This window comes from Nyctereutes procyonoides, unplaced genomic scaffold (assembly GCF_905146905.1).
Source record: "Nyctereutes procyonoides isolate TBG_1078 unplaced genomic scaffold, NYPRO_anot_genome, whole genome shotgun sequence".
NCBI classification, from domain to species: domain Eukaryota; kingdom Metazoa; phylum Chordata; class Mammalia; order Carnivora; family Canidae; genus Nyctereutes; species Nyctereutes procyonoides.
This window is the reverse complement of record NW_026575020.1, coordinates 35,755,871-35,779,793: the sequence shown is the minus strand read 5'-3', so window position 1 is coordinate 35,779,793 and position 23,923 is coordinate 35,755,871. Positions and strand designations below refer to the sequence as shown.

The 23,923-nt window shown below is 58.3% G+C and overlaps 1 protein-coding gene across 1 annotated transcript in view; it reads left to right on the top strand.

Annotated features, from left to right (window-relative positions):
- The first annotated feature begins 333 nt into the window (after window positions 1-333).
- NCS1 (neuronal calcium sensor 1) overlaps window positions 334-23,923 on the top strand; it is a 50,774-nt gene continuing 27,184 nt past the window's right edge. Inside the window, exons 1-2 of the mRNA XM_055333315.1 lie at window positions 334-493; window positions 23,482-23,506. Of these exons, the coding sequence (XP_055189290.1) occupies window positions 430-493; window positions 23,482-23,506 (89 nt within the window). The 5' untranslated portion in view covers window positions 334-429. The remainder of the gene's footprint in view (window positions 494-23,481; window positions 23,507-23,923) is intronic.

The following is a 23,923-nucleotide window of genomic DNA, read 5'->3' as shown; positions in this document are numbered from 1 at the left end:
GCGGGAGGCGGGCGGCGGGAGGGAGGCGGGAGGCGGGGAGCGCAGGGGCGGCGGCGAGAGGGAGCGCAGCAGCGAGCATGTGCCGCGGAGCCCAGTAACCAGGGACGACCGCGGCCACCCCGCGGCCGCGTCGGCGCCCAGCCCAGCGCAGCCCCGCGCCGCGGCGCCCGGACGGCCCGGGCCTGCGAGCGGCCGCCCCGCGCCCCCGCCCCGCGCCCCCGCCCCGGCCCCCGCCCCGGCCCCGGCCCCGGCCCCGGCCCCGCGCCGCGCCCAGGGGGGCCGAGGCGCCGCCAGCCGCGCGGGCCCGGCGCAGACAAAGGCGCGGCCCCGACCCGGCCCGGCCCGCCCGGCCCGGCCCGCCCCGGCCAGCCGCTCCCGCTGGGCGCCCCGACGGGGTCCGGCCGGGGGCGGGGGCCGCGGCCGCCGACGATGGGGAAATCCAACAGCAAGTTGAAGCCCGAAGTTGTGGAGGAGCTGACCAGGAAGACCTACTGTGAGTGCGCGCCCGGACCCCCGCCCCCCGCCCCCCGCGCGGCCTCCGCCCCCCGCGCCCCTCCCCTCCCCCTCCCCTCCCCTCCCCCTCCCCGACCCGCGTCCCTCCTCGGCCGCGCCCGCCGCACCCCGCCCTCCGCCGTTCCCCGCCCCGCCTGGGCGCCGGCCCCTCCGCAGCCCGGCCGCGCCCCCCGCCCCCCGCCCCACACCGGGTCCCATTGTTCCAGGGCGGCCGTCCCCCGTCCACGCGCCCGGGCCGCCCCCGGGCCGGCAGGACCGGCTCCAGCCCCGCGACCCCCGCGGCCCGCTGCCGCAGCGCTGTCGGCCGGCGCCGGGCTGTGCCGGGCCGAGGGGGCCGGCCGGGGCGGGGGCTCCCGGCTGCGCGGCGGCTGGGGCTGTGCGGAGCCGACTGGCACGAGCGCAGCGGGGTGGGTGATTCATGCATCACGATGCCGCCGCCGCCGCCGCCGCCGCCGCCGCGAGGTTGGCCTGTCGCCCCCTCCCTGGCCCGAATCGTGTGCGTTGCGGTGGGAGCGGGGCGAGACTTGCCTGAGCTCGAGGCGGCGGTGGCGGCGGCTCGGGGTCCCGGGCGCCGCGGGGGCTGCGGGATTTACAGGGTCAGTTCTCCCCTGGCCCGCATCTCACCTCCCCCTCTCCAGCCCTGTCTGCCACACTGGGAAATGGGGGGGTGATCTGGGCTGTCTCAGCAGGTCACCGTCTGGGGCACCCCCAAGAGGAGGGTCTGCCCATTTCCGACTTCTCCAGAGCTGGCTTCTTGAGTCTCTCCACCTGGCCCCAACTTCACAACCGTTCTGTCCCCTCCTATCTTCGGTTTCTCCAATGAAGGACTTCTCCTGTCCCTGCAGCTCTTGGGGGACACCCCACGCAGCTTACCAGGGGTTCATGGCACCGGAGATCCTCTTGACCCCATGCTCTCTCTTTTGGGGGACGGGGAGAAGGATGACTGCATGGTCTGGAAGGGCTGGTGCCTGGGTGTCTGACTTGGAAGGACGCACCAGCCCCGGTGTGGGTTGGAATTCAGAACCCATACCTGGGCAGCAGCGTGGGGCCAGTCCCTTTGCTGGAGATTGACTGGCAGCCTCTGTGTGGATGGAGGCCACCGGGGAGGCAGCTTCTGGTGGTGCATTGCACAACCTCTGCCCCCCCCCCCCATCGGTCTTCTGGGCACGTTGGCAGGTCTGGCCAAGCTCACACTTCAGCTCCATGCCCCTCGCCCCCATGTGCTTAGAACAATGGGGGCTTTCCTGAGTGGGTGCTAGTCTGCTGAGAGTTACTGGTCCTTCTCCAGTGGAATTCTCCAGCAAGGAGCTCACATCCCAGTAGCTGGTCCTGGAAGTGTTGAGGCTCCAAGGACTGGGACTCTGTCCTTACTGCTCTTAGCCTCTTTCCTGGGGGAGCCAATGGGTTGTGAGGGGATGGGGTGGCCCTGTTCGGCTGCTGTTCTGTGAGATTTGCTGGGCCTTCCCTCAGGCTCTGGCCAGATGTGGGCGGTAGCTGTCTGCAGGCAGGCTGCAGGTGGGACTTCCCAGGCTCTGGTGCCCTGGGTGGCAGAGGGCACCACGGGCTTTGACAGGAGTGGTGGGCTTGGGTCGCATCAGGGTGTCCCCATTGTGGTAGAGCCGGAGAGCCACCTGAATGAAGCCAGGTTGCCTACTTCCTGAGCCTGTCACATGTCAAGCCCTTGGCATCATTAGCTCATAGAATCCTCAACCACCCTGCATGTGGTGGGCAATGTTCCCAACCTCATTTATAGATAAGGAAACTAAGGCTCGGAAAGGTGAAGTCGTGTGCCCGAGAGCCACGGCCAGGGGCTCAAACCCTGTCTGGTCTGTTTCCAAAGTTATGCCCCTGGAGAGATCTCAGAAGTCAGGCCGAGAAGTCAGGAGGGGCTTTTCTTCTGTGGGTCCCTGTCTGGTTGCTGCTTCAGCCCGCGATGGTGGATTCTGGATGCGAAGGGGTGGGGGCGGTCGTTTTGTCTGCCCTGCCCCCCTCACCCTGGGCTCATCTGTCAACTTTGGGAGAAGTTGAGTCAACAAGGTTTTGTTAGGAGCAGGCCTGGTGGTGCTGTGCTGGCCTGGGCTATTTTTAAAGGCCTTTGGAGACATGGAACAGTTTCGATCAGAGAGAGCCCAGAGTACTTCGCTCCATAGAAGCCTTATTAGGTGTGGGCTGGGGAAGGTGCTGGTGGGTTCTTTTGCCTCCTGTCTGTCTCCCTTGCTGATGCTTGGTGGTGCTGGCTCGTAGTAGGCCCATAGATATTTGTTGAGGAAAAGTCTCCCAGCAGGAAAAGCAGAGAAAGCCTCCAGCTTGTTCTTAGGCCCCAGATGGGCTTCCTTCTGATGGGGACTGGAGCCATCTGTTCTCTGTTGCGGGGGTTCCGTGTGTGGGGTCAAGAGATGAGCACTTAGCAAGGGCCATCAGATGGCAGAGTCTCCTGGAGAACTTGTTAAATGCCAAGTACATGGGTTGCTTTGCTCTTGGATTTCTTACTCCTGAGGTCTGGGCTGGGTCCAGAGCCTTGCATCCTTGATACGTGTTACCATGCAGGTCTCAGTTCCCGGGAGCCCCAGTTGAAGACCTGCTCTGGTTCTGGGGGTCCCGGCATGTGTAAGTGTCACCTGGGGGCTTATGCCACCTCGGGGTAGCACAGATGGCTGCAGGGCCCAGAGGGGAGCCCAGATGTTCACACCTGAGTCATGGCAGCCGCCACCCCTGGTGGTGACTCTCCTGCTCCCTGGGAAAGACTGTCCTGGTGGGGTGTTTGTGTGAGAGAAAGAGAAAGCAGGAGAAGGTCTAAGACACATCAGATGCAGCCTCGCTAAAACCCTTTGTCTTTTGGGCTGAATGCTGCAGAGGAGATCGTTTTCCTCCTCTGCAGATAACATTTGGTAAACCACCATGCCCCATAGTGCCATCCTCACCCTTCCTGGCACAGCTCACACCCAGAAGCACAGGAGGTTCGAGACTGATGGGAGCCCCTGCCCAGCCGGGACTCAGAGAGCATAGTCAGTGTGGCCGGCAGCCCAGTTTCTTGGAGGTCTGGCCCACTTTCTCCCAGCTTGTTGGTGAGGCCGTGGTCAATCCTGTGTGCCCCGGCAGTGGGACAGTCCAGCCCCTCACTTAGTGACCCTCAGCTTCCTCATCTGCAAAATGGGTATGCTCATGGTACTTGGCTTCCTGGGGGATGGAAGGCATCACCAGAATAATTCCCTTATAGCCTAATACGTGGATCCTTTGGTAAAGGGTCCTCCTGGATGCATGACGACAAACAGCTGCCAAGGGTGTCAGGCTGCGTGTGAGCGATCGTTATAGTGTCGCTCTGGGTACACGATTCAGCTTCCTCTTGAATTGATCTTAAATACATCTCGTGGGCAGAGTTCATCTGTCCACAGAGGAGTCCTCCCACGGCCCTGGACTTTGTGGCTTGCACACAGGAGGCAGAGAAAGGTGGGAGCTTGGGCTTGCCTGAATCTTCGCAGATGCTTGTTTTACCTGCAGTGGTCTCCCCGCACCCCCCACTTGTTAATTTTGGGTCTGCGCTCGCTTGTTCTTCATTGAGTGCTCACTCTGTACTGGGTGCAGACATTGGAACGGGAGGGAGGGAGATGGAACTCTTGCCTTCAGATGGAAACCAGCCAGATGCTCCAAAAAAACCAAGCCGATGGGGCTCGAGCCATTTGTTGTGGTCTGAGCTGCATTGGCTTAAAGCTCCTGGGCTCCAGCCAGGCAGCCCCAAGAAGCAGACACCTCCACCCTGCCTCCCTTCCTTATCCTCTCCCCCGGGGTGCTCACGGCACTCCCCAGGGACCCTCTGCCCAGGACTCGGAGGAGGTCACCCGTTCCCTGTCCCTCTTGGCCAGCCTAGGCTCTGCCTTGACCTTGCTAGCCAACCTTGAGTCTCCATAGCCTTTTTCCTGATGCCCAGGATGGTGCCTGGTGCATGGCAGCTCCTGCAGGGGAGGAGCACCCAGATGGGAAGTCCTGGTGGCTGGCAGCCGATGCCTCTGCCACCCAGAACCAAGAAGGGGATCCTCGTTCACGATCAGGAGTCTGTGCTTAAGAGAGGCCTGGGTGTCACTAGTTGGGTTCTTGTGACTCTGGCTTTGGGAAGGGTCACACAAAGGTCCCTTCCTGTAAGATAAGGAATATTCTCTGATGATCACTGCCCCCACGCAGTACTGTTCGACCAGAGGGGGCAAGGCATTGCCGTGGGGGGAGGCAGCATCTGCTAAGAGGGTGAGACCAAGGAAGCCTGTTCCCTCTCTCTACTGTAGGTGAGACAGAGCAGCAGCAAGACAAGTTGATATTGGGGCGTTACACTAGGGTGGGCGTATGGGCAAGAAGCATCGAGCCTGCTGTTAGGAAGGAACCCAGTTTCCTGGAGAAGGGGAGCTGGGTCCTCAGTCAGGCTCTGTGACCTTGGGTAAGTCGCTTACCTTCTCTGAGCACCAGCTTATTCATCTGTAACGCCTGCCCATGTGACTCCCTGGATCCAAATGGGAGGATGCTTTGAGGTCCAGAGTGTGGGCCCGAAAGGAAAGGGGGGCTCTTCGGTGGCAGAGTCTCAGGGAGGATGGTAGGCCTCCAGGGCTAGATGCGCTGGGGTTCTGGCTCTTTCCTTGCACAAGCCCCCTTCTCACAGAGCTTGACTTTCCTCCTATGGAAGATGGGCATCCCCGAGGCCCCAGAGTAGGATTCATGTGTGGATGAAGGGTTTAGTGTAGTACCTGGTGCTAAGGGGGCCCTTTAAGCTTCTGGTGACACCTGGTCCTAGGATCCTCTGTCTCCTAGAGCAGGAGGGCTGAGTGGGCCCTGTAGAGAGATGTGAAGGAGGCCAGAGAGGTGCAGGGACTTGCCAGGGGTCACAGAGCCCAGGCCTCCTCCTTATACCTGTTCTTGCTCTTTCTGCCTCCTCTAACTCCTTCTGTCTCCAGCCCACCCCCACCCCACCCCAGAGATTCTGGCATAGTGAGGTGACAACCCTTTCTCCTGGCCACCCAGCCCCCTCCTCCCAAGGCCGGAGCTCTGCAGATGATGGGCGGTGGGCAGTGCAGCTGTCCACTGGGCCAGCCTCACGTCACTGCTCACCAAGGGCCCCGAAAGCCATGGGATGGGATCTGCACATTTTCTGAGATGGGTGCGGGGCCATGGAAGGAAGTGGTGGAGAGAATCAGATGTGGGTTTGGAGAGTGTTCTTTTTTTTTTTTTTAAATACATTTATTTTTATTGGTGTTCAATTTACCAACATACAGAATAACACCCAGTGCTCATCCCGTCAGGTGCCCCCCTCAGTGCCCGTCACCCATTCACCCCCACCCCCGCCCTCCTCCCCTTCCACCACCCCTAGTTCGTTTCCCAGAGTTAGGAGTCTTTATGTTCTGTCTCCCTTTCTGATATTTCCCACACATTTCTTCTCCCTTCCCTTATGTTCCCTTTCACTATTATTTATATTCCCCAAATGAATGAGAACATACACTGTTTGTCCTTCTCCGATTGACTTACTTCACTCAGCATAACACCCTCCAGGTCCATCCACATCGAAGCAAATGGTGGGTATTTGTCGTTTCTAATGGCTGAGGAATATTCCATTGTATACATAAACCACATCTTCTTTATCCATTCATCTTTTGATGGACACCGAGGCTCCTTCCACAGTTTGGCTATTGTTAGAGAGTGTTCTTATCTATGGTCCGAGAATGGATTGGAGGAGGGGTGGTCCTCAGGGCAGGGGGGTGTCATGGCGATGAACTGGGTGTCGGTGGGGATGATATGGAGGGCAGATTCTGGGGATATTTAGGAGGAGCATTCAGTTGGACTTGGTGCGTAGGTTTCATTCCCTTATACATTTGAGATTACATACTTTTTATTTTCTAACTTTTTAAAACCTAACAATTGTGAATGTTTGCTCACATCATTAAGTATTCTTTTAAAACATGATTTTTAAGAGGCACCTGGTTGGCTCAGTTGGTTAAGCGTCCTACTCTTGTTCTCAGGCTCAGGTCTTGATCTCAGGGTCATGGGTTGGAGCCCTATGTTGGGCTCCATGCTGGGCATGGGGTCTACTTAGAAAAAAAAAAAAGTTTAAAACATGATTTAAAAAAAATAAAAAGCATGACTTTTAAAAAATGGTATATTGTATGAATGCAACATTTTATTTGATCCCCTGCCATTGGACAGTTAGGTTGCTTTCTTAATTTTTTCCTTCCTTCCTTTCTCTTGCCTCTCTCCCTCTTCTTTTTCCAATATCAAGAGTGCTGTGATGAATGTTTCTCTACTCAATCTTTGTATGAACATCTTTGTGATAAATTTTTGCACATAGCTTTTCTTGAAGATAAATTCCTCAAAATGAAGCTGCGGAGTTAAAGCCCGGAGACGTTTTAAAAAGGCTTTTGATAGAAAAATTGTTAAATCACTCTCCAGAAAGTATATTCCAATTTCCATCTTCAGCAAAAGTGGATGAGAGAGTGCCTATTTCCCTGCATCCTTGCCAGCACTGAGTCTTACTGCTTTTCTGGATTATTGCTGATTTTGTGGGGAAAGAAAAGAGGTGCTCACTCTTTGAGTGTTCGTTCCTTTGATTTTTTTTAAACAGAATCCTAGAATCTTTGAGCTAGAGGAGACTTTGCAGGGGGTGGAGTGGGTAGGTCATTTGGTCCAGTGCCTTTATTTTACAAATGGAAAAATCGAGTACTGGAGAGGCAAAGTATCTCTCCCAAGGTTACGTGGCAAATACCAGGCAGAAACCCAGGGCTGCTGGCTCCTGTTGGGGCGCTTCCCACTGTGCTATGCATGACGGGTTGGCTGTTGGGGTTGACGTAGGGCTGTCTTGCTTTTTTCTGATTTGGTTCGTGCTGTCCTAAATATCTCTTGCTCTCAGGTAAGGAAAAAACCAGTATCAATTAAAAAGACCATCCTTCTTACTGGCTTTTTGAGATGAAACACTTTGCACGTCCTGGGTGTGGTCTATTTACCAGGGCAGAGAACGTCATAAATTAATGTGCCAGGTTTCCAGGTAACTTGAAATTGGGGTCAGATTCCCAGCTGAGAGCAGGGCAGCAGAGTGTTGAGGGCTTGTGGGACAGCTTGCTGTCTTCTGGCTGTGGCTCTGTCCACCTCCTCACCCCTCTGAGTTCTGGGTGTCTTATGTGTGACGTGGGGATGGACAACGGTGTGGACATAGGGATCGGCATGTAGTGAGTGCTCAGTAGATACTCTCATAGGAAAGGCTGCTTAGCTGTTGGTGTCAGGGGACAGCGGCCCTTGGCTGCTCCCCTGGGGGTCACAGGGTGACCTGTACAAGCCCTCTGCTACATTATAAGTCAGTGCCAAAGATGACGGCCTCTGTGTCTGGCCCAGCTGGATGGTGGCAGCATCATTCTGCATTGGGCTCTTGGCTCACTGGGTCAGGGAGGGAGGATGTGCTGTGGAGTGCTGGACTTCAGGTCCCTGCATGGACATGGCCTTGGAGGGCCAGAGAGATGCCTGCCTGGGCTTCAGTCCCAGAACCATCACAGCCTGGACAGTGACCATGGGGTCACCAGTGCCCCTTGGGACTCAGTTTCCCTCTCTGTATGATGTTCAGATTGCCAGCTGGTGGGACTTCTCTGGGGCAGCTACCCTGGGGACTTCTGGTGTCTGCTGACCTGGGATCATGGGCTGTCTCGGCCCTGGGCACAGCTCTTAGTTTCACGGGCCTCGGTGTTCTCGTCTGCGAATTGGGGCTGTTGGGGGGCGAGGTTAGGGAGCGTGGAGACATGAATTTGATGGCTCCTGAGTGATGAGGGTGAATCTGTAGTCAGAAGCTGTGTCTGCTGCATGTTCCCGTGAGCCCAGCCCAGCCCAGGTGTGCACGTGCCTGTCACCAACTCCTCCCCCCAGGAATCCTGGGTGGTCCTTGCTTACAGATGAGAAACTGAGGCTCACGGGGGATCAGGGTCGGCCCCAGGCCACCCATGTGGTGACTGATGCAGCTGCCATTCGATCCCGGGCCAAGCGCGGGCCCTTGCAGGTGGGGGTGCCAGAGAGCCGCCTTGGAGGCGTGGGGGTGATTGTGAGCAAGCGTGGGTGCCTGGTGTGGGTGTGTGGTGGGGCAGGGGCTGTGGATCGCATGTGGGAGCCGTGGTTCACGGGGGCGGGCTCCGGGTGTGAGTGACGGGGTCGTGGTGTGTGTCGGGGGTGGATGAGCCGGCATGTCTGTGCAGGCGCATGCGCATGCTGGCGTGCGTGAGGGCAGCTCTGCGCAGGTTGTAAATGCAGATGTGCAAGGCGGGCGGGTGGAAGGGCACAGACAGGCCAGGAATGTGGGTCAGAAGCCGACTGCGCAGTTGCTGCCCTGGGACCAGGCGACCCTGCTGCCACTTCTCAGCCTCCTGCCCCCGCCACGGTGGTCCCTGGGAGCCCATCTATCCTGTTATTCAGGGGGAATAACAAAAGTGACAAGCCCCGTTTACTGAGCGAGTGTGCAGTGCCAAGAATCCTGAGTACAGATTTGCCGCCGTGGGGTTGCACCATAACCCTGGGACTGGGGACTGTTGTGCCCATTTTACAGGTGAAGAAAACTAGGCCCAGGCAGATTCAGAGACTGCCCAGCCCATCAGAGGCCAGGTCAGGGCTCAGGCTCAAACCCTTGTCTGCCAGAGCAATGCCCCTCGCTGTGCCTGCCTGCCTCCCGGTCTCTTATAACCTTAGAGCTGCTGAGGAGGGTAGTGAGCACCCCATCCCTGGAGGCATTCAAGCAGCTGTTGGACATCAGATTCTGGCCAGGTAGCCCAGATTCCTGGGCTGGGCTGGATGTGAGGTTGGACACTGGGTAGGAACCTTCCAGTTTCCTAGCTTCACACAGGGCCCTACTGGTTCCAGATATTTTGGCTCCTACGAGGGATTTGGGACAGCCCTGGCCTTGGCTTCCTCCAGGAGTAGATGGCCCTGGGCCTGTAGGAAGGCAGCTGGAGGACGGTTGTGAGAGTCCAGGGGGCATCAGTGGGAGTGGACATCAGGGGCTGCCTCGGCCCAGCCTCTGAGGCCCTCCCAGCCTCCGCTCGTCCCAGCAGAGGCTGCAGTGCTCACCTGGTGCCCAGTGCTGTGCCCTCCTTGTGGGATCCTCCCAGCCCGTGAGCTCAGGAGCACCATCCCTGCTCCTGCGGAGTCTGCATGCTGGGGCTGGAAAGCAGCAGGCCACCAGAGAATGAGGCCATGGAGACCAGCAATGCCCCCTGGAGCCTGCCGGTGCCCTGAGGAATGTCTGGTAGAAACAGTGGGAAACCACAGGGGCAGTGTGAGGCTCGGACACAGCAACACAGGGACCTCAGGGGCCTGAGGCCTGGTAGCAGTAGTGCCCTGGGTGACTGTAATCTCCTTGAGGATTGGGACACGCCTGGTGAATTTGATTTCTGTGCAGTGCCTAGCCTGGAACCCCACACAGCGCACACCTGTGAACACCTATGTATAAGGCTTCACGTTTTCCAAAGTGTTTGTCCACATGTTTTGTTTTGATCTTCCTTTGACCTGGGTGGGCCCTGCTTGTGCTCCTGACCAGCAATCGGATGGGGTGGGGGTACAGGGTGTGGTGGATCTCCAGATGGGAGTTGGAGTCTGGGGTCCTGGTTCCAGTCTGACCTGCTGTGGCTTCTAGCTGCCCCCCCTTAGGATCTCAGTGTCTCTGATGTCCTGCTGTCTCTGTGATGGGGTATCACCTTGGCTTAGCCTGAGAGTGTCCTGAGGGGCCCACCTGGGGGGCACTGCGCCCCACCTAGCGAGCCCATGCGGGGGGCACCCAGGAAGCAGAGCAGGGCAGCCACTGGCTCTGGCATCCTGGTCTCCTCCGGCGGCGGCAGGAAGCTGCTGGGGCGTCCAGGCCACTGCGCTCGGATTCCCTGGCAGGGGAGCGGGAGGAGGGTGGGAGGAATGTGGCTTTGAGGAATGTTTAACCCAAAGCAGAAATAGCACTCTGCTTTTTTTTATTTTAGGCTTGGGTTTTCAGCTAGGAAGTGGGCTCAGAGTGCCATCCTCTCTCTCTCCCTCCTCCCTCTATCCGTCTCCAGCCTCCCCCAGCTCCCCCACTGCTCTGGCCTTTTGGGGACAGAAGGTGGCCTCTTTTTTTTTTTTTTTTTTTTTTTTAAACCAAGAAGCTGCTGTGAGAACCAGGAAGGGCCCTGGATGTGGTGGCAGATGGAGCTGAGTTCTGATCCCTCATTCTCCCCGTCCCGGTCCTGTGGCCACTTCTTACCCTGAGCCTCTGCTTTGTTGTCTGTGGAACCAGGGTTGCTGGGTGACACAAGCAGAGAGGGCTTATCGCCATGTCAAGCGCTCCTGCTCAGGGAGCCGCCAGGCCTGGGTGTGAACCCCGGCTCCTCTCCTGAGCTCTAGGACCCTGGCCCAGCTCTTTCCCTTGAGCCTCCTCACTTCACCTGTAAAATGGGCACATGACAGCAATCCCGGCTCCCAGGACGGTGGCTGCAATTAGTGTGAAAATATTGCCTGAAGGGCCTGGAAGGCCCAAGCTCCTGTATCCCTCGTCTGCACCCCGGTGGCCTTGTACATAAAATGGGCACATGCCTCTAGCAGGCTTGCTGGCAGGTTGAACGAGGGTCTGGGTCCTGGGTGAGGGCAGCTCGGAAGCGCTTTGGCCTGACCCTTGGTCCTCTCTGCTGGGTGTGTGCTCAGCCCGCGCCAACACCCCGGAGGCCTTCCTGTAGGAGGTACCCAGGGACCAGCCAGCGTCCCTCCCCAGACCGGGTAGCAAGGACATGTTCGAAGATCACTGGGCTGTGAGCACCGTGAAGACAGACTTGTCTGGCTGCGTGGGTCACTCTGTCCCCCCAGCTCCTAGAACAGGGCCTGGAACTAACCAATGAGCAAATACGAAAAGGAACAAGCTGGCAAGCAAGCAGAGCTGTCACCCATCTCGGGTCTGTGCTCTCTGCTCCTGTCCTGCCCCGTCCTACCTCCCAGACTGGAGTTGGGGCTGGGACTGGGGCTGGGGGGCCTGCCCATCTGGGGGGTGACTGCATCCTGAGAAGTCAGGCTCTGGGAGGCCAGGCCCCAGCAAGCCAGGCCTGGCAAGGACCTGGGTCCCTCTCACCTTTGGGGGCTGGGGACATGAGGAGGGGTCCAGCTAGCCAGCACGGCCTCTCCCTCCAGCAGCCCCCCATCCCGCCCTGTGCTCCTGTCTCTTTGTAGGAACCGAGACATTCCTGTTCAAAGGCAGGAGATGGGGCTATTTTTGGCATCGTGGGGGGAAAAGCGAATGCTTCCCTTCTGTTCAGAAGTCTCTGGCATGTGTGCTGGGCAGACGAGGCCCTCGACAGGGCTCAAAGCCTGAGCTGCCTGGGCCTCTGCCCCCTGCACCCCCACCCCCGGCCCGCAGGGTCCCCGTACCCCGTCTGAGGCTCAGCAGCCTGCAGCCTGTTGAGTGATGGTGATTATTTCCCGACTACCCGTGATGAGGCCCTTGCTGGGCCTGAGCAGAACATGATCTTAATTAAAACTAACAGCAGCCCTCACAATAAAGGAGAGGAGCCTGCTGGCCACTCTTACCTCGATAAGTGTGTCCTTGGCTCAGGCTCTGTGTTGCTGGGGGTGCTTGTGGGAAGGGGGCCCCCACCAGCTAGGGGCGAGTGGCTGGAGACCCTGGGTGCCTGCGTGGGGTCACTTTGGCCAAGGGTGTCTCCAGGCCACCTTGCCACTCTTTACTTCCAGATGCAGAAAGCCCTTGTGGAACAGTTGCTTCCCGACAGTTCTGTGGGTGCCAGGATGCAGGGCAGATGGACGGATGGGTTTCTGGCCTTTCTGGAATTCACACTGAGGTGGGGGTAACAGGAGGCTAGGGGAAGCATCAAGACAGGGCATTCCACAATGCTTGGATGGCTACTGGGTCTGGGGTGCATCCGGGAGGGCTTCCTGGAAGAGGTGATGTTTCAGTTGAAACCTGAGGGTAGGAGTTGCCAGCCATAATAAACAGTTATTCATTATTGATCTGAAATCAATGTTGAGAGTGTTTCAGACAGAAGGAGCAGCATGTCCCATGTCTGGAGGCATCTAGATGTGGCAACTCGGAGGAGCTAGAGAAGGTGCAGTGGCCAGAGTAGAGAGGAGGTGCGTGGTAAGGCAGAGGTCTGGTAAATTAGCCCTTGGAGGGGCCGCCGACCAGCAGGGCAGGGCTTACCTGGAGGAGGCACTGCTGGGGGCCAGTCTCGGGAACCTGGTGAGCCAGGTGAGGCCCCAGGGCTCGTGTGGGGGGAGGTGGGTGCTCCCCCTGCCCGAAGGAGGCCTCCTTCTGGCCTCCAGAGGGTTCTGGCCAGGCTGACAGGTGCCTCTCTGTGCCCCATTACTGCTGGGAGTCCCAGTGCTGGGGTCATCCTGCTGCCAGGTCCAGGAAGGACTGGGGTGAGTTACTTGTGTGCAGAAGGCAGGTCAGGGCCATCCTCTGTTCTTAGTTCTTAAAGGGCCACAGCCGGGGCCCACAGTGTGGCTGGGACCCAGATGCTTGGGGCTCAGGCCCCCACTCTACCAGAAGCCCTGGGGTCAGTGCCTCAGCACCTTGTCCCCACTGCCTGTCCCGGGGACAGCTGGGCCACCCTAGTGGGGCTCTGATGCAGACATCACCGCCTGCTGCTGGCTGCTCACATCTGGGGTGGGAAGGGGAGGACGGTGTGCTGGCGGTGGCAGAGGTGGGGCTGGGTCCTGCTGACCCTGTCACTGCCTGGTTTCCATTCCTGGTATGTCCCACTACCCCTGTCTCTGTCTCCCTGCCAGTGTTGTCTCTGTCACCCAGTATGGGGGGCTTGCACCTTCCCCGGGTCTCAGTGCCTCACCTCTCCCAGGTCTGGGGATGAGGCCGGGGAGTGGGGCCTTTTGGGGTAGGCAGATGCCACATGCCCCAGGACAGGGCTTCTTGTGCCCCCTCCCACCTCAGGTGCCCAGGTGACTGGCCCTGGTCATCTGGCCGTGTCTGTGAGTGCTTTGACACCTTTATTCATTATCGTAGTGATGGTTAACATTTTGAGGCCCTCGCTGTGCTCCAACTGCCTGGACCACATCATCCTTCTTCTGGCCTGTTCTCTGTTCCAGCGAGATGTGGCTTCCTGTGGTCCCCTGAGCTCACCACACTCTGTGGCATCTCCCTTCCTCTTTGTCTGCAGAGGCCTGCCTGTCCTTTTTATGTCAGCCTACGTGCCCTTTCCCCGGGGAACAGCCCCCACCCCCCAGCTGGGTCAGGTTCCCACTTGACGCAGATTGTTAGACAGCTGTGCTGCTGTGTGCTTATGTCCGTCTGTCCTGTTACAGCAGACACTTGGAGGACAAGGACCTGTGTCTGGGCCAGTGCTGTGTTCCCAGAGCCCAGCTTGAGGCCTGGCCCATATGCTCAGAAATTACTTATTGGGGGAATGAAGGGGTAAAAACTATCCTGTTTGCCCATCCTTCTTTCTTTTCTTTTCTCTTTACTTTTTTCCTTTCTTTCAAGAGAGGGAGAGAGGGAAACAGGGAAGGGGAAAAGAGAGAGAGAGAGAGAGAGAGAGAGAGAGAAGGAGTGCCATCATGGTAAACCCATTGATTAGCCAGGAGGAATAACCTTGAGTTCTAGGAAGTAAAAACAGGTGCATCTACTTCCTCGCCTACAACAAGCATGACACACACACATTCTCCAAGAACAGATATGCATTGAGCATCTACTACGCACCGGATGCTCTTTTATGGCCAAGGCTTAGGCAGACACAGAGCCTGCCCCACAGGGCCCCCCACCACTGAGAAAAGACAAAATCAGAGAATCCAGGCAGGCAGAAGGATGAGGACAGAGCCACTCCTCCTGCTGTCCAGGCTCTACCTCTATCTGTAGCCATGGTAGGCTTTATCCTCAATCTCCTGATGAGGAAACCAAGTCTCAGATTAACTGATGTGGCCAGTGTCACACAGCTGGAACGTGGGAGAGCTGGGATTGGAACCTGTTGGACTGTGGATGTGGGTCGCTTGGCCAGAGCAGGTTAATAGATGAGCAGATATTGAGAACTTTTGCTTCCCAGCCCCAGTGGCCCTTAGCTGGGGGAGTCAGAGAAGCCAAAGATTCGGTGCCTCTTTGAGGGCCCCAGATGATACAGTTCGGGAGTCAGGCAGGAAAGTGACTCCCAGAATGCATTTGCGTGATGCTTGAAATGCTGTACCTCTCCCGCAAGTCCTGGAGTCCACGGGCCCTGGTCCTGGTCCCAGCCTCACTGCAGACCGACGGTGGTCCTTGGGCAGGTGGCTCCACCTCTCAGTCCACAGTCCCGTGATCTGTAGAAGGGGGATACTGAATCCCTGTCTCACAGCATCGTTCGGACACTGAAGGAGATTAAAATGCGAGAAATGCTACGTAAATGGAGACTTTTTGCACCTGGAAGCTGTGAGACAAAGTACATCTTTCTGCAGTTTTGAGAATTTTTTTGAGGGAGGGGAGAGAGTCATTTACCTTACATAGAGATTAAAATCAATGGATAACTTTATTATTAAGGTAAATTAAATATTTATAAACAATGGAGCAGAATGCAGAACTTGTGGAAATATTTGAGCTGGAACCCAAGATTTGAACGACACCTTGTTTGCCATGGCTTCCTGGGACTCTGCCCCCACTCCCTGGGGTGACAGTCCTCTGCCCTCAGAGGCTCTGGGGAGGGCACCTTTGGGGAGCCCCTGGACTCCTCCAGCACGTGGCCCTGCTCCAGGGACCAAGCACGTTCACCTCCCTGTGAGCCAGTGGCAGTGAACACCCTAAGCCCATCTGTCAGATGAGAAAACTGAGACAAGACGCCAGTCACGCTTTATCCGGTAAATTCAGAGGTGGGAGGATCTTGAGGTCCGGGAGAAAGACAAGGGTCACCTGAGGACTGCTGCTCCCTGCTGGACGGTGCACTCACACCCTGTGCACCCAGAGCCTGGCCCACTGCAGGTGCTCAGTGAGTGCTTGCCGCGGCCCATGGGGCTCTGTGGGTGGCCCCCTCCCTGCCTCCGCAGGCCAGAGCCTGCTTGAGCACAGGCTTCGGAGTTGGAGGGACCTGGGTGCCCCCTCCACTCCTCACCACTGACTGTCACCCCAGACGAGTGCCTTTACCTCTGTGAAGCCTCAGTTGTTTCACCAATGAGATGGGCTGGTGGAGACCTCCACCTGTCAGCACAGCGTGTAGGGCTCAGGGATCCTGAGGGTCAGGAGGGAGCAGGGGCATTTGACTCGGGATCTGAGCAGCCCTGAGCAGCAACCTCACCTCGAGCCCCTTGAGGGCTTGGTTCCTCTCTGCGTCCTAGGACATTTCCCATCAGCCTCTCTGCCTGGCCCTGCCAGCTGCATCTCCTGCTACTGCCCTGGTGGCAGTGAGACTCCTGACGTCTTACTCTAATATCCTGGCTGTCATCGGGATAGCCTGAGTCTCTGTGTCACTTGTCACACGCTGGGCTCAGTGCTGTTGGCCTGGATCCTCTTGTTGGCTCCCATGGCCGCTCTGTGAGAGGGAGGGGAGACCATGGCTCAGAGAGGGGAGTACATTGGCTGGGGTCACACAGCAGCTAGGTAGTGGGTGACCTGTCCCTACAAAGGCCTGTGGTGGGAGAGAGCCCAGCTTCTAGGGCTACAGGCAGGTCAGCCAGAGTGGGAGCACTGGCAGGGGTGGGGTGGGCAGGTGGCCGAGTTCTGGCCGGAGCTGTGACCCCTGGAGCTTTGTGAGGCTTTACAAATCCTGTGCGCAAAGGGCGGGGTGCAGGGCTGGCCTGGTAGCGGCTCGCAGGTCTGGTGGAGGTGGGTGTGCTGGAGGTGGGTGCGCAGATGGCAGTCTGAGGCCTGCGAGGCCCTGCAGGGGGTCAGGTCTTCAGGTCCGTGTGAGTGCAGCAGGAAAGTTCCTGCAGACTGTGGGGGCCCTGGCCAGTGTGGGTGGTGGGTGGAGATCGTGCAGAAGAGGGGGCCCAGGGTGGGGGCAGGTGTCAGGGCCAGGCTCTGGGGAACTCGCGCCTTCTGGCTCAGCTCGAGGGGAGTCTGCAGCACCCCGCTCGGCACAGAGGGCCTGGGAACTCTGGGCAGGAAGCCAGGTGCCTTTCTGATGAGCTCAGGCCAGCTCCCTGAGGCTGGGCATTTATGGAAGACAGGCATGGGGCATGCGGAGGCCCGGCTGGCTCCCTCCCTGCCCAGGAGGAGGCCCGGAGCCAGTTAGCAGCGCTGGGCACATGGCGCCCCGGTGCATGGCATGGGCTTCTGTCTGACCCCGAGGGCTCCTTCTTGCAGATGAGCCTGCTGCCCACCCCCCCCCAGCCAAGGGCACCTAACACCCTAGTGCAGCACCTGGCCCAGGTTGTCTGGCCTACCCTCCTGTTTCCACACCACCCCTGGGGTCCCTGGCCATTGGCTAGCTGCCTGCAGGTCACTTTGAGGGGTGCGGGAGCTGGGGACTGGAGCTCTCTGCACCCTCTGGAGGGAGGAAGCTGCACAGCCAGGGTGGACAGCCCAGTCCCTGGCCCCCACGGGGACGTCCGTGCATCACCCAGCTCGTGTCATCTGACTGCAGCCTCCCTGGCTCTGCTGGGAAGGGATTTGGGGCTCGGGGCACCTGTGCCACGTGGAGGCCAGGGAAGTGCGGGTGTCTGCTCCCAGCCCCCTGGGAGGCAAGCTCCCAAGCATTTGAATCCCTTGTCTCCCCACCTCTGGGTGTGTGGCACTTCACAGTCAATGCTGCTGGTAACGTCTGCGGGAGGAGTCACGACCCCTTTCAGAGACAGGGAAGGTGACCGGTTGGCCGCAGGGGAGTAGCAGGCCCCTGGAATCCAGGTCCAAGAGCCTACCATGCTACACTGCCTTCCCTCTAGGGAACTGCGGCTCCTGGAGGTGGGGGTGCCTGCGAGGATGGGGGAGCATCTGTAGCAGCTGCCCTGCTGCCTTCTCTGAGCTTTGCACCAGATTAGGGACGTTGGCAGCTGCTAGACTGCCAACTAGATTGGGGACTAGATTGGGGGAGGGGCATGGGAGGGTGACAGGTGCCCGGGAGAAGGGGTCCTGTGGGGGACACCCAGCTGGCCTGGAATGTGGGGGTGTTCCTGTGTTTTCTGCCTAGGAGAGCAGGAAGAGGGGCGTCCCCAGGAAGGGGAGGTCAGTCTGAGGTGAGAATCCCTTTGAGCCCCGTGGAGCGTGACGGGGCCCCTGGACGACTGTGAGGAGAGTGGACAGGGGCTGAGCTAGAGGCAGCCGGTTGGGGAGGACCTTGACCATGAGGCATGTAGATGCATATGCTGCCCCCAGACAGCCATGTGAGGAAGGGGCTCAGAAGACCTTAGTATTGGGAGGTTGAGCAAAGGAGAGGCCTGGGGCCTAAGGAGGGTGCTACACTTCTGGAAGCTTCTTTCTGCATTTCCGAGCACATCTTTGTCCGAGTGGTCAAAGGCGTCAGGACTAACAGGTCGTCAGACTAAATGACTGGGGCCTGCTGGCGGCCAGGCCCAAATGGCCCCACTTTCTCTTTTGGTGTTAATCAAACAGGCGCCTTCTTGCTGCAGTGGAGGCAGGAGGCCTCGGTGACCCCGGCGGTCAACCCAGCCTGGGTCCCTGGAGATGGAAACGGCCTGGATTGGCCACAGGATGGTGGCTCGAGAGGCTGGAAGGAGCGGGCCACCTGCCCTCCCGCCGCCGCCAGCCCGCCAGCCCCTGTGTTCCGTTCCCACCCTGTTGGAGCTGAGCTTCAATCAGGAGAGGTATTTTGCTTTAGGGAAATCACAACGAGACTCAACATTTATCCTGCGCTCCAGGCACTGGCTCTCGCGTTCATTCCTGGCAGATGAGAGCTGCGCGAGGGAGGAGGCGCAGGGAGCAGCCTGGGGAGCAGGCGCTCTGTTCCTGCCATCCTGGTGGGGGTGGCGGGGGTGGGGGTACTGTTGGCGCCCTCCCCCCATGCCCCGCCCCCCTCCCCCACCCCCCACCAGAGGGCGAATGCCTGGTTGCCCTGAGCCAGCTGGGGACAGCAGGGCAGCAGGCCACAGCTGGGCCCCTCCCCACTCCCGGCCACCCGCAGGCTCCAGCCCCCCATCCCCCAGCTGCCCCAGCTTCTCAGGGAGGGGAGCGCTGGGGATGCCCAGCTCCTCTCTTCCTGGCTCTGGGCCCACTCTGGGCCTGGAGTGTTCCTTCTGCCTCTTAAGAAGCCCTACCAATGGCTCCATCTGGTAGGCGTTTATAACCCCATCGTTCAATGAGGAATCAGGCTCAGAGAGGTTAAGTAACTTGTTCAGAGTAACACAGCCTACAAATGGCCAAGATGGGACGCTGACCCAGAGCCTCCCGCTGCCTTGGCCAGGTGGTTTTAGATATTGGTTTCCTAATGAGCCTGAGCCGCCCCCTGGCCTGTAGGCAGGAGTGGGCCAGAGAAAGGTAGCCCATTTTTAAAGTTGGCCAAAGCCAGTGGCAGCTGTAGAAGTAAACAAGTGGTGAGAAACATGTTGTGGGGTGTGTCTCACATGCAGCCAAGTGGCTTGGTGATGATAGGGAATCCACGAGGGTTTACTGTCTGCCTCCTGCATACAGGACATTGGGCCGGGTGCTGGGGCGATGCCAGGGATGCCAGGATGCCTTAGCGTCCAACTGGAAAGAGGAGAAAATGTGCTTCTGTTGAGCACCTGCTGGATGCCAGACATGCTTTAAGTACACCCTCCTCCCGTAAGACAGAGGCTGTTACTTGTCCCATTTTCAGATGAGCAAACCAAGGCTCGGAGGCCGGGAGTCATTGCTCAAGGCCACACAGCCTTCAGACCCCTTGCCTGGAGTGCTGGCCGGGCTGACCCCAGAGCCCCTTCTGTGGGCCACTCCCTGTGCCCACTGTCCCCCTCCCTGGCCTGGTGCCAGTGGGCAGTGCCCAGTCTGACCTCTGTGTGCAGCTCATGGGAAGAGAGACTCTGTGGGGAGTGGTGATTCCCGCACGTCGGGGGTTTTCAGAAGGGCTGTGGCAGGGCAGGAGGGCTCTGTGAGAAGGGACATCCTGGTGGGGATTGGAAAGGTAGATGCGGTCACCTAGGTGAAGGAGGTGAGGACAGGTGTCCTGGGCAGAGGAGCAGCAGGTGCAAGAGCCAGGAGGCAGGGTGGAGGCGGGGGTGGTTAGAGAGGGGCTTGGAGGACTGGGGAGTCCTGGGCTGAGGACAGCCTGCCTTCCTACCTGCTGGGCCTTGAGCCCTGAGCATGGACCCACCCAGTGTAAGCACCATGTGCGTGTGCATGGACGCCTGTTTCACTTCACACCTGGATGAGGGCCCGGGGCAAAACTGGGATGCCTGAGCCTAGGAATGTCACTCTGGTGTCAGGGCAGAGTGTGGAGCAGAGGGACCCCGTGATCCCAACCCCTTCTCCCCCCGAGGGTCTGTGGGGTCAGAGCTGCAGGACCCCCAGCCCATCTGGCTGTGGGTGGGGCACACACAGCTTGTGGGCTGATGGGGACAAATATTCCCCCCCCAAAAAAACTTTTATTTTGAAAGCGAGAGAAACATTAAAATAACAGCTCAGTGAGCACCTGTGTCCTTCATCTAGATTTGCCAGCAGCCAACATTTTGCCGGGCTTTGTTGCTTCTCTTTCTAAATATATGTGTGTACATTTCTGACGAAGCTGCTGGCATCCTGACCTCACCCCCAAATACTTCAGGGCACATCTCAAGTGAAAAGGGATATTCCCCCACATATCATGCCCATGCTGTTCCCACCGCTAAGAAAATCAGCAGTGAGCCCATCAGGGCATCTAATCACTCCCTATGGTGCATCTTCCCCAGCGATCCGAATAATGTTTGCTGTGGCTCGTCTTTAACACCAGATCCGGGACCCAATCCAGGCTCTGTGGGTTGCATTTGATGGCCTTGGCTCCTTTTCTGGAACAATCCCCTGCCTTGTTTTACCTTTTATGGCCCCGACATACTCAAGTGTCCTGGCCAATTGTCTTGTAAGATGTCCCGCCTTCTGGATTTGTCTGGTTACATCCTCATGATCAGATCCAGGTTGACTGTTTCTGGCAGGAGAACTCCGTGGATACCACGTCCTCCTACGGCATCAGGTCAGGGAGGCACCTGGTGTCGGGGCGTTTCACTATCGGAGAGGCCAGGTTTGATCAAGGACAGTCATCTTCATGGTCATATTTTTGTTGTGTGTTAGCTAAGATATGAGCAGCACAAGTCATTGGTAATTTTGTGGATATTGAAGCTTAGACTGAATCTGGATCAGGCAAGTAAACGAAGTAAATGAGCTGATTTAAAGAAACATCTTGAGTGAATCATCGGACTGGTGGTTAGGGAAGAATCGAGAAGGTAGTATGGGAATGGCTGGGCTCCTGGAAACCCAGACAGAATGATAAGAACGCAGGTCTCGGCATTGGGCAGATCCGGGTGGTGACAGTGGCCATGGGTCCCTTCCTCAGGTCCCTGGCTCTGCTGTCTCACCTGGACAGTCAGGTTCACACTGGTCACCTCCAGGTACCTGAGCCCTTAGAGGGGCTTCAGGTAGAAGGCTGGGCCCCCAGGGGGCTGCCTGCTGTCCGCCCCACTCAAGACCCTGCATGGCTCCAGGTAGGGAAGCAGTGATGGCTTGCTGGCCCCGGCATGGTGCCAGGGGACACCTGATGGCTTCTTCTGTTTCCTAAAGGTTAATTAGCTCCTTAAAGCATCAGTAGGGCCTGTCTCCCCCACCCCAGCTCACGTCCCCCGGGGCTTGACTGCCTGCTGATCACCCAGTGTTCTGTGTTGGGGACCATTCTGATGGGGGAGGGGCAGCCAACTGTGTCTCCCCCCCCCCCAATGGCTTCTACATCCTGGGGACTTGGGGGGAGCTTCTGAGCTAGGGGACTCCAGGGGAGCCTTCTCTGGCCCTGGGAGCCCAGAGGTCAGTAGTGGATCTGCCACCCAAGCTCTTACCACTTAGCTCCTAGTGTTTCTGTCACGTGATGCCAAGGTCACACAAAGTCATGCAGCTCTTCATCTGATGCTCTGGGTGGAGGAGGCGCCCAGCGGCCTTCATCCCAGGCTCTGAAGGCAGTCCTGGCCCTGCCGTTTCCTGGCAAGGTGACCTTGGGTTACTTCAGGCCAGTGGACTCAGCTGCACTGCGATGTCGTCGGGGAAACGGGCCCACCACCTGCCTGTGGGATTCCTGTGCCCGAGAAGGGCATCAAGTCGTTTTAGTCTACACGATGGCCTGTGTTACAGATGAGGCAACTGAGGCTCGGGGAGAGGAGGTGCTTTGTGCAAGGACCCACAGCTGGTATGAACCCAGGAGGCCTAGTCTTGCTCCAGAGTATGTGCCTGGAAGCTCCCGCCTGTGCTGTGCTGGGTCTCCTGGGTCTCTCCAGGTTTGGGCTTTGAGCATCATCCCCTCGCCCCTGCTGCCCTTCACTGCCGGGTATGGGTGGTGAGTCCAGGGCAGCTGAGCCCGGGTTAGACCAAGGTCTCCTTCCTTCTCCACCCGCACACCTGACTCCTTCCCACCTTCTACCCTCCGCCAAAACTCCCTTGGAAAATGGCATTTTTTCCACCAGGTCTGGCCGATCCAGGTAACCCGCGCCGCCCGCTATCGCTGTACCTTCTGTTTATCAGCTGCCTATTCAGGGGCTGGTCTCTTCCCTCTGCCTGGGATCTGGGCTTGTGGGAAGAGGGGCCTGGGGGCGGCCTCCAACCTTCCCCGGGAGGCTGACCACCAGCTTCTAGGCTGCAGAGTTCAGACCCTCACCCCATCACTTCATGTCCTGGCCCCTTCGTGCCTCAGTTTCCCCATTTGGAGGCAGGGCAGAGTAACGCTGTCTTCCCTCTGAGTTGTAGTCAGGGCAGCTGAGCCAAAGCACAGAGGCCCGCCTGGCATGGAGCCGGTGGCCACTTGGTATTTGGCAGTTGTTACAAGCTTCTCTTGAACTGGGTTTTTAACAAGTGGCCTCCTCAAGTCCAGGCAGGCACGGCAGTTCAGGGACACCCCCTCGGGCCTCCCCTCCCGCTTCCCTGGGAAGAGGTTGCAGTTCCTTTTCTCAGCTGACCCCACCTTGCACCCACATTCCTGTCCCTTCGTTCACTTGTACGTGCGTCCCTTCCTTCCACAAGCCTGCACTGAGTGCACTGGCATGCCAGGGCCCGTGCCAAGGATGCACGAGCTTTCACACCTGTTTTGATCGAATTCCCAGGACAGCTCATGAGGCTGGGACATTACTATTATGCCCTCTTTACAAACAAGGAGAAACTGAGGCATGGGTTGCTGGAGGCACCCTCCCGGAGTCAGCCTCGCAGAGAGTGAGTGTGGCCTGGCAGGGGGTCATTACATGTTCTCATTCAGTAATTAGAGAGAGAACCCTGGTTTGTTTCCAAGCTGAGCCAGTTTCATATTCTTCAGGAAAAAAATTGTTTTTTGTTTGTTTCGTGGTTCAATAAAGAATGACTCTTTGGGCTCAGCTGGATGTTCGACCGCACTATGTGGCTTGTCCTGGGTGTTGGTCATGGCTCTGTTCTTGTCTTGCCTGGAAAAGAACCTGCAGCTAAGTGCTGTGGGGGGTTGGGGAGCAGGCCGAAGAGGGGAGGGTGCCCGGTGCTGCCAGGGCCCTGGGGTGCTCAGCCTCTCTGCCCCGGCCCACCACATGCAGGCCAGGCAGCTGAGCACCTTCTCTGACTGTGCTATCCTGGGGATGAGGGTGGGGCACGACGGATCTGAAACACTGGCCTGTGGGGGTGACGCTCCTTCCTGCCCCCCACCCAGACAGCACGGAGAGCCAACCCCTGCGTGTAAGGGGCTGCCTTTGCCTGTCCTGTCCTCGTGGGATCAGGGGGGTAGGCCAGTGCTGTCCCCGCTGGACACAGAGCTGCTGACTCGACTGTTCACCTGGGAGCGCACGTTCTTGTTCGGAGCCAGCCAGCATGGGCGGCTGTGGGGCCATGGGGTTGGAGAGGGCAGGAAGGGGGCTCCCTGGGGTCTGCACAGCCCCTGGCACCTCCTAGAGCTAAAGGGCTGCTTCTGTTTTCTCTTGCAGTTACCGAGAAGGAAGTCCAGCAGTGGTGAGTAGCTGTTTTTTCTCAAACTGTTGGCGCGGGGGGGGGGGGGGGGGGGGGGCAGGGCCTGGGGGTGTTGGCTTTGGGCTGATGGGACATCCATCCAGCTGCCCAGGACAGGGGCACGCAGACAGGCTTCTGAGTGGGGCTCAGCCACCAGCTGGTCCAGGCGGCCTTCGTTTAGATTCTTTTGGTCACAAGGGACTGAGGCAGAGCCAGGTGAACTGGGAATGGGGAGGGAGTGTTGGGAACTCCTTGCCTTGTGTGTCATCTCTAAGGCCTCCTGCCCTGCTCACCAAAGAGAGGGGTTTGGACCAGAGATGAGCCAGGAGACTGGGTCCCAGGCCTGGCTCTTTCCCTAAACCGCTGATGGCCTTGAGAAGTCTCTTCCCTTTTCTGGGGTTGAGCTACCTCTTCTATAAA